Source organism: Aquarana catesbeiana, linkage group LG09 (genome assembly GCF_042186555.1).
Source record: "Aquarana catesbeiana isolate 2022-GZ linkage group LG09, ASM4218655v1, whole genome shotgun sequence".
Lineage (NCBI taxonomy): Eukaryota > Metazoa > Chordata > Amphibia > Anura > Ranidae > Aquarana > Aquarana catesbeiana.
The window spans coordinates 246,249,277-246,259,749 of record NC_133332.1 but is presented as its reverse complement, the minus strand read 5'-3'; the positions used below and the strand labels follow the sequence as shown (position 1 = coordinate 246,259,749).

Below are 10,473 nucleotides of genomic sequence, written 5' to 3'. Positions count from 1 at the left end.
AGGATACCCAAATGTATTGAAAATGGTCAAAAGTCCACTAGTAAAAACAGGCTATCACTGTGTCTTGTAGTACCTTAATTTGGCCACTGGGTGACATTGTTGTACCCACCAGGACCTTACATGCATTCAATGGGAAACAATATACTGTACTTAAATACACACCTATGAACGTTTACAGACCCATGCTGATCATTAGAAAAGGATACAATACTACAGGAATCTAGTGACTAAAGCAGCTAGCTGTGTGAGACAGAGACTCACAACAGGCTGTCTGTATAATCTTCTATGGAATCTAAACATTTGTACTTTTTTTTTATGTTCAGTTCTGAAAAATACATTTTTATTAACAGCTTTTAAATGTATTCCATACATCAAATCTTGCATATAATGCTTCCTATTTACCACCTGAAGCCAGCAAGTGGATCTCTAACAAAACAGCAGCAGTCTCAGACAAAAACATGATTGAGCTGATGTAGAGAGCCCCCCTCCTCCTAGATAAAACAAGAACTGCTTTTAGCAGATAAGCATAAAAGGCAGTGCTGGGCTTTCTTTTCTAGAAATTCTAGCATGCTCTGCAAACACTGTGTCAAGTATATATCCTGTAAAATGTTTATTTGAATAAAAAAAGTTAGACAGTTGGTAAGCTTGACACCAGTCCATCCATTTCAACAGGGGTGTGGCCGCAAGCAGCATGCTATGGGGGCATTTGTCAGAGGGGGAGGGGCCATAACCACCAGTGGATGAGAAGAGGAAGATCGGAGCTGCTTTGTGCAAACCCATCGTACAGAGCAGGTACATATAAGATGTTTGCTATTTTAAAAAATAAAAATGGTACCTTTCTGCCCACTTTAATGATTGTAGTCATTCCTCATAACCGAGGTCCCCCTTATTATTGTTGCCCTTCTTTGGACTCTCTCCAATTCCAGCACATCCCTCTTGAGGACTGGAGACCACAACTGGACGGCATTCTCAAGATGTGGCTGAACCAGAATTTTGTAAAGTAGAAGAACTATAGTTTTTATCTCTAGGGTAATACCCTTTTTATGCATGTGATTAGGGGGGCTCTGATGTGAAAGGGGCAACTTCTGGTATGAAATTATTTCTCCGACTGTTTTTATTCACGTTCACATTTTAATGATTCATTTATAAAACTGATTTTTTTTTTTGGCTTGCAATTATTTGCAAAATATACATCTCCCTTGTTCCTCAGAGATTAGAGACCCCTGTTCTAGAGCGTGAGGGGACCCCACAGCTGGACTGCCAATAGGAAGAATCCACATCACCCAGATAGCGACATGAAGGCCCAAAAGGACCCTCCCGTCAGCAGTGAAGACATAACCACCAAGATCTGATGCACCCAACAATGGATTCAGATATGTAATAGGAGCATTTCACTTTTAGATTTTTTTTATTTATTTTTTTTTTAACCAACGTAGCAATTAGTTAAAGAGAGAGGGCAAAATCTGGTGGACGTAGTGGGATGGGAGAAAAGAGAGAGGGGGCTGTTAATTCCCGGAGTTCTGCTCTTAAATGGAACTGGAAAAAAACTAAAGCAGTCACAACTGCCGTGACTTCTTCATCACTATTAAACACGCTTTCCGCTCTCTGGGATGGTCACAGCCAGGCAGTGTCTTACATGTCCTACTAGTCTACATGCAGACTGAAGAAGAAGAAGGTTCACAGACAGGCTGTTATATGCAGGTTACATGTTAGCAGGTTATCTATGTGCTCTATTGTACATCATCTTGTCAGTGCAGATTTATGAGAAACCTCAATCTACTGGTCTGACAATTGATGAGGAGAGGGAGGGATTTGGGGTTCTAGCTCTAGGCAGGCCATACACCTTACAATCTGACTGTACAATCTCTTTGAGACCTACCAATAACTAGTAATATATAAGTATAGTCACTATTATAATTTAAAAGGACCAACATGATTGGGTATACATTAAAAGGATTGCTTAGATAGGGCCTCTTAATATATATTTTTGGCAGATCTGAGCTTCACTAACAAAACATTGTAATTGTAAGAAAACCCACTGCATGTGCCTCAGATGAGTGTTTTAAAGTTAGCTGGTTGCTTTGTTACCTTGCCCATAACGGAGAAAGTGATAGTGGTTTTGAAAAGAGCCCCCCCCCCCCAAAATTACCTTACTAATATTGTTGCGCTGCGCCTCCCACAGCCACAGCTGGCCCTAGAATCAGTGATGTTGATGACCAGAGGTAACGGTGATATTACTCCCTTGATTGGCTACTAGGCCTCAGGACTGTCACATGGGCCTCCGCACCTGAAAGTGGTGGGCAATGTCCACGGCAACAGAGGAGAAAGCAATTGGAAAGCAATGGCAATTGGAGTAGAAGAGGGATGGGGAGCAGGGGAGCAGGGGCCTCACTTTGAGCTGCATGAGTAAAGTGACAAGTGTCTCTTTAGGCATATACCGAACTACTGTATGTACGGAAGATGCTGTGTGTGCATTCACCGATCCAAACCTACCTCCGACACCCGATAGTCACAGCTCAACTTCTTCCCCTTCACACTTTCATTTAAAGTGAGGATAAAACCCATGTAATCGGCATATGCCTGTGGGGAGAAACACAGATGGTTAGATGAGATCACATGACACTCCACATTCGTTCTCCAGTGATAAAAACAGAAGACACAGCTGGGAAGAAATCCATAAGGTCTGCTTTGTGGAAGATCTAAGAGCACCTGTTGCCTGTAAATACCAGAGGTGGCCATTTTGTCAATAAACCGCGCACCCCGTTACAAAGTAGACACAAGACACAAAGTAATACTATCAGTTATATTTTAAAACAGATTTTTGAGTAAACTGGGGAATCCCCATTTGTCCAGGAACCCACTGTGTATCATTATAGAAATCGATCCACCACCCACACAGTCCCTGGGCAGGAATTAGGTCTTCCTGTGCCATCTACAGGTAAACATCTGGTACTACAATCCAACAATAACACACAATGGTTCTTTGCGAGAACTGTTGTGTTAGTGGTTACTTGCACTGAGTCCTGAGCAGCCCAACTACTGCTTTATGGGGGTCCTTTATAGGTTGGTGCCCCTAAAATCAATGCGCTACAATCGTAAGAAAACAGTTCTGTATTCTAGGCAATATTGCCACCAAATGAATGACATATGAGGTCCCCTGTACCTTAAAAGGCAAACCAAACTTTCACAACAGAACTGAACTATATACTTTATGAGGTACCTTTTTTTTACCCACACACAGCAATGGCACATTTCATAGCCAGTATTTACTATTGCAATACCACAGATTCCTTACTGCGATCATTAAAAAAAAAAAAAAAAAAAGAAGAAGAAGGTCTGCTACTACTGTGGGCATTAGAACAGTAAGCAGGCAGAATTTTACTGCTCATTTAAAAGTGTATTTAAAACGTTTGCCACCAATTTGGCATAGCATCTGTTTGAAGCTGAATTAAACGCAAAAAAGTAAAAAAATACTACTGACCGGTAGGATTTTTCTGATAGTAGAGACCGTGGCGGTCAGCGTGTACTGTAAGTATACTGAGCCGAGCATGTGCAGCTCAGCATACCTTTATGGCCCTGCTTCGTGCCAGAATAATGTAACTCCCATGCACATGCGTGGGAGTGATATAATTGTGGCCTGAGTAATCTAGCAGCCAACGAGTTTGAACCAGGAAAGAAGACTGAGAAAAGATGGAAGCGCAGGTGACACATGAGGGGAGGGGATAAGGGGATTGCTGCTGGGCAGGATATGTTGTACATACTAGTACATAATGGCATAAAGCTCCTGGGGGCCAAGTGTTTGTTTTTTCTTTTTATGCAGAGGTTTCATTCTGCTTTAATATTTATTACAAGTTCCCATCCACATAGCATAACTTAAAGTGATATTAAAGTACATTTGTTCATAACTCAGATACTAACTTAACTTATATGCATTTGCTGTTTTTATTATAAATTTCCTCCTCTGAGCTTCCTTTTGAAACTTTTCCCTGGCCGAGTTGCCACACTCCTATTATATTTGTGCCCCCCTATGCCAGTGGTTCTCAACCTCAGTCCTCAAGTAACCCCAACAGGCCATGTTTGCAGGTTTTCCTTTATCTTGCACAGGTGCTTTAAATCAGAGTCAATGGCTTGGTATTTTGGACAGCTATTTTATCTGATTTAAGAGCACCTGTGCAAAATAAAGGAAAACCTGCAAACATGGCCTGTTGGGGGTACTTGAGGACTGAGGTTGACAACCACTGCCCTATGCTACCAGAATCTATGGAGTCCCCTCTATGTGGGTTCTCCGCCTTGGAACTACAGTGTCTTGCAAAAGTATTCACCCACTTGGCGTTTTTCGTGTTTTGTTGCCTCACAACCTGGAATTAACATGGATTGTTTGAGGATTTGCATCATTTAATTTACAGAACATGCCCACAACTTTGAAGATGTTTTTTTTTTTATTGTGAAGCAAACAACAAATAGGACAAAATAACAGAAAAGTCAATGTGCTAACTATTCACCCCCCTAAAGTCAATACTTTGTAGAGCCACCTTTTACAGCTATCACAGCTCCAAGTTGCTTTGGATAAGTCTCTATGAGCTTGCCACATCTTACCACTGGGATTTTTGCCCATTCCTCCTTGAAAAGCTACCCCAGCTTCTTCAAGTTGGATGGCTTGTTCTTGTGAACAGCAATCTTTAAGTCTGACCGCAGATTTTCTATTGGATTGAGGTCTGGGCTTTGACTAGGCCATTCCAACACATTTACATGTTTCCCTTTAAACCACTCAAGTGTTGCTTTAGCAGTGCGTTTGGGGTCATTGTCCTGCTGGAAGGTGAACCTCCATCCTAGCCTCAAATCACACACAGAGTGATAAAGGTTTTGCTCAAGAAAATCCCTGTATTTAGCACCATCCATCTTTCCCTCAACTCTGACCAGTTTCCCAGTCCTGACTGCTGAAAAACACCCCCACAGCATGATGCTGCCACCACCATGTTTCACTGTGGGGATGGTCTTCTTTGGGTGATGTGATGTGTTGGGTTTGCGCCAGACACAGCGTTTTCTTTGATGGCCAAAAAGTTAAATTTTAGTCCCATCCGACCAGAGCACCTTCCTCCATACATTTTGGAAGTCTCCCACATGCCTTTTCGCAAACTCAAAATGTGCCATTTTGTTTTTTGCCGAAAGTAGTGGCTTTCTTCTGGCCACTCTGACATTAAGCCCAACTCTATGGAGCGTACGGCTTATTGTCGTCCTATGTACAGATACTCCAGTCTCTGCTGTGGAACTCTGCAGCTCCTCCAGGGTTCCCCAAGTCTCCGTGCTGCCTCTCTGATTAGTGCCCTCCTTGCCCGGTCCGTGAGTTTTGGTGTGCGGCCGTCTCGAGGCAAGATTTGCTGTTGTGCCATGTTCTATCCATTTGGTTATGATAGATTTGATGGTGCTCCTAGTGATCATCAAAGATTTGGATTTTTTTTATAACCTAACCCTGACTTGTACTTTTCAACAACATTGTCCCTTACTTGTTTGGAGAGTTCCTTGGTCTTCATGGCAGTGTTTGGTTAGTGGTGCCTCTCTTGCTTAGGTGTTGCCGCCTCTCGGGCCTTTCAAAAAAGTATGTATATGTAATGACAGATCATGTGACACTTAGATTGCACATAGGTGGACATCATTTCACTAATTATGTGATTTCTGAAGGCAATTGGTTACACCAGAAATGTTTATGGGCACTTTTAGTTCCATGTGGAAGTGCACACTTAGAGAAGACGCCTACAGGACTCCAAAGGTCCAACAGCACAGGGGGCATAAATAGGAAGCTCAAAAGGAGGAAAAAAACAGCAAATACATGTTCCACAGAAGCCTGCAAAGCATTGTCCCCATCATTGGTGGCTCCTGCTGGCTCTTCCTTCATACAAAAGGTACAGGCTTCAGGTGGAGAGCTGGAGGAAGTGTCCATAGACTACAAGTGCGGTAATCACAGGACTGGGGTTCCATTGAGAACTGCAAGTCTGTCTGCTGTGGTGGTGCCATGGCCCCCCTAAATACTTATAATATGTAATATGGTGCTAGCCTTTAACCTACCAGTATGTCTTTAAAGTGTGGGATAAAACCAGAGTACCCGGAGGAAACCCACGCAGGCACAGGGAGAACAAACTCCATGCATGGAGTGTCCTTACCAGGATTTAGACCAAGAACCCTAGGTGCTATAAAGCAGAAGTATCAACCACTAAGCCACTGTGCAATTTTATGGCATGATATTGAAACGATGCAGAAATAAAAAAAAAAGACACATGTAAACAGTAAATCATGCGCCTAACCATTCCTGAATGTTGTGTTTCCAATAGTGTCATCGTTTGGTAGTACTTTGTAGCTTCAAGTGCCAACGACACGCTCATAAGTAGATGTGTGAAAAATGAAACCAGCAGTACAAAGCTGTAAATATATCGCCCTGCGCCTCCAAAAAACAAAAATGTATTTTCGAAGAGCCAAATATCTCAGAATCTACTAATCTGCTTTATGCAAATGAGACATTTCAGTCATAAAAAAGCATTACAAGGCTATACGCAGCGCACAGTCAAAGCAAAGGACTCTTATGTGGTAACGCAAAGCAGGCATCTCAAGGAGTTCAGGGCCAAGCGATGTGTCAGGAATTAATTCAAGGATATGCTTTTTATCTTTAACCAACTAGCTGGCTCTTGTAGCGCTTGAAGAGAACAACGCAAAATTGTGAACAGAGGAATTAGTGTACATCCTGCAGTTTGCAAAAACACCATTAGGGGGAGTCTAGAAAATCTCAAGGAACTGAGGAACACTGTTCTTATTAACCACTTCAGCCCCAGAAGGTTTTACCCCCCCCCTTTTTTTTTCCCCGATACGGCACTGCATCGCTTTAACTGACAATTGCGCGGTTGTGCGATGCTGTACCCAAACAAAATTGACGTCCTTTTTTCCCACGAATAGAGCTTTCTTTTGCTAGTATTTGATCACCTCTGCGGTTTTTATTTTTTGCGCTCTAAGCAAAAAAACAACTGACAATTTTGAAAAAAAAACAAAAAACAATTTTTTTTACAATAAATCAATAAATATCCACAAATTATATATTATTATTATTTATATATTATATATAAATTCTTCCTCAGTTTAGGCCAATATGTATATTTAATCGCAATAAGCGTATATTGATTGGTTTGCACAAAAGTGACAGCTTCTACAAAATAGGGGATAGATTTATGGCATTTTTATTACTATTTTTTTTTTTTACTAGTAATGGCGGCTATCTGTGATTTTTATCAGGACTGCGACATTGCAGTGGACAGATCAGACACTTTTGACACTATTTTGGGATCATTGACATTTATACAGCTATCAAAGCTAAAAATAGCCATTGATTACTGTATAAATGTCACTGGAAGGGAAGGGGTTAACACTAGGGGGCGATCAAGGGGTTAAGTGTGTTCCCTCAGTGTGTTTCTAATTGTGGGGGGAGCCCACAGTTGCGTGCGGCCACCGGCCACACGCATTGGCTCCTACGTCACGCGGCGGGCGCGCGACTCCTATACTCCCTTAAGCACCCGCCGTATAGCTACGGCGATTTGCGTAGGAGTGCCATACTATATCTGGTCTCCTACATTACACAGAACATGGAAATGCAATAGTTTTATTGAATATAAGCTTCTAAATACCTTTTCTCATCAGCAATTACAGCAGCCATGTGACTTTAATCAGTGTCCAGCAGAGCAGTGGTTAAAGCTTTTAGGAGGAGTTTTTATTCGCCTTTGTTGTCCTATGAGGATGCAGGACCACTGGCCTTCTGTCTGGACAGTGCTGATTGGCCCTGTACTGATCACATGCACTCTCCCAAGAAAAAAAAAAAAAAAAAACTTCTGTAGCAGTACACACCAAACTGAGCATATGCAGAGTGCCCCCAAGGCTCTGTACTATCAGGAGATGGATTAGGGACAGTGGAAGGGGAGGATCAGAGAAGACAGGATCAAACAAATAGCAGCATGTCCCGGCTTTTTCTTTCTGTGGTGTGGCTAGGGATGTTCTCATATACACCATACCAGTATACTGATTACTGTTATGCCGCGTACACACAAGCGGAATGCCCGACAGAAAAAGTCAGACGGAAGCTTTTCATCGTCTATTCTGATCGTGTGTAGGCCTCATCGGACTTTTTTTTTTTTTCGACAGACCTAGAAATGGAACATGTTCTAAATATTTCCGACGGAACCAATTCCTATCGGGAAAACCAATCGTCTGTATGCTGTTCTGACGGACCAAAAACGACGCATGCTCTGAAGCAAGTACGAGACGGAAGCTATTGGCTACTGGCTATTGCACTTACTTTTTCTAGTCCCGTCGTAAGTGTTGTACGTCACCGCGTTCTGGATGGTCGGACTTTTGGTGGGACCGTGTGCAGGCAAGACCGCTTGAGCGGAATTCCGTCGGAGAAACCTTCGGAGTTTATTCCAGCGGCAAAACCGGTCGTGTGTCCAGGGAATTAGAAAGATCTCAAAGCTACAGCATGAGGAGGAATATTTCTAATACTGAATTACAGCAGAGTACAGTGTGTATAATTATGGGATGTGTCTACAGTTCTGTAATGATTACATAAAGCAAGTAATGGCAATATGTTGATGTCCTGTGCTTGGAGGTGAGAGCACAGACATGTTTTGCATTGTCAGGCTGTAACCTATCTACCCTGCTGTGTGTTACTGAGCAGTATGACTTGCTGGCTGCAGAATTAGGGGTGTGATTTATGTTGAAGTGGGCGAGTTCACATTTACATGTACAGGCCTAGTGTACCCTTCCATATTCTCTCCAATTCCAAGGATTCATGGGAAATGTAGTTTTATTACTGTGTAGAGAGAGGGGGGAGGATATGATGTAATCACTGCTCTAACACTTCCTCTTCAGAATACATGATGCATTTTTTGAATCATAGCGGACATTCTGAAAATTCAATCAGACTTTTCTCTAACAGTAAAGAATTTCACAAATGTAATAACTGTTTAGTGTTTTGTGTAGGGGGGTGTACTAATAGGGGATTTTTTGAAAATCCCGGAGTTCTGCTCTAAATACTGACAACATCGCTCAGTTTGTGAAATGTTTGCGATGGTCAGCTTGTTTACATGATCCTGCCATGTGTGCCTTTTCCCATTTCAAGGCCACTTGCTGTTTGTTCCCCTGCACAATAAATAAGCAGTACTATTTAATTTTACGTCACCGTATTGGATTGATTTATTGAACATCTCTTCTAGGATCGTTGTCTTAGAGATCTGTTAGCCGTTTTTATGTTAGAGATTCTTTTAGATGATGTACTCAGATGTTTCACGATACTGTCTATATTTTGCATGATTTTATACACAAATAAGGGAATTACAAAAAACCCCCCCCAAAAAAACGACCACACTAAGCAGGAGTGCACACTTTGGTCAGTTCTCTAGCTATGCTGGGAACTCAGTGTCCAATGATCAGACTTGTCCCCACACGCACCCCGCTTGCACAGCCATTCACTGGGAAGCTTAGTGTGCTGCTGCTCCCCCCCCCGCAGCTCTTATGTAGCTGAGAACAGAGGGTATGTGATCACTTAAAAAAGGGAAGAAAGGTATTTAGAATTTTTTTTATATCTATACAAAAATGTTTTGCCTTTTTCTATTTTAAACTGGATGGGTTGTTTTACAATGTGATCGTTTACAAAACACTTTAAGCTGTGCTATTTTTTTTTTTTGTAAATGTTGTGCTTTTTACTAATATTGTATCTATCTATCTATATATTATATATATATATATATATATATATATATATATATATATATATATATATATATATATATATATATATATATATATATAATGCCACTGAATCTTGATACTAATGATGGAGGCGACATCTCGCAGTCTCGGCGACAGCGGTAGCATTTCCATAGGGACAACATTGGCAGCCTCTTAGCAAACCTGCCTGCGGGGATTTCGAAAAATTGCTAGCAGAGTTGCCCGTCTGACATCAGCCTCATTTCCTAGCTGTGCTTGGTTTATCTCATTTGAAGTCAACAGGTGTGTGTATTACTGTGATTGATTGGCCAGCAAACTCGCCTGACCTAAACCCCATAGAGAATCTGTGGGGTATTTTCAAGAGGAAGTGGAAAGACACCAGACTCAACAATGCAGATGAGCTGAAGACCGCTATCAAGGCAACCTGGGCTTCCATAACACCTCAGCAGTACCACAGGCTGATCGCCTCCATGCCACACCGCATTGGTGCAGTAATTCATGCAAAAGGAGCCCCAAGTACTGAGTGCATACTATACTGTACATGGACATACTTTTCAGTAAGGGTCGGTTCACACTAGGACGACTTGGGATCCGACTTGTACGCCCTCAAGTCGCCCCAAGTTGCCCCAGAAATAGATTCAATGGGAGAGAATGGGAGCGTCTTAATAGACACTACTGAAGTCGCTCTGACTTCAGAGCGTACTCCCTGTACTA

The 10,473-nt window shown here is 42.0% G+C and overlaps 1 protein-coding gene across 1 annotated transcript in view; it reads right to left on the bottom strand.

Annotated features, from left to right (window-relative positions):
* PTPA (protein phosphatase 2 phosphatase activator) overlaps positions 1-10,473 on the bottom strand; it is a 181,957-nt gene that overhangs the window by 127,916 nt on the left and 43,568 nt on the right. Inside the window, exon 3 of the mRNA XM_073600133.1 lies at positions 2,494-2,580. Within this exon, the coding sequence (XP_073456234.1) occupies positions 2,494-2,580 (87 nt within the window). The remainder of the gene's footprint in view (positions 1-2,493; positions 2,581-10,473) is intronic.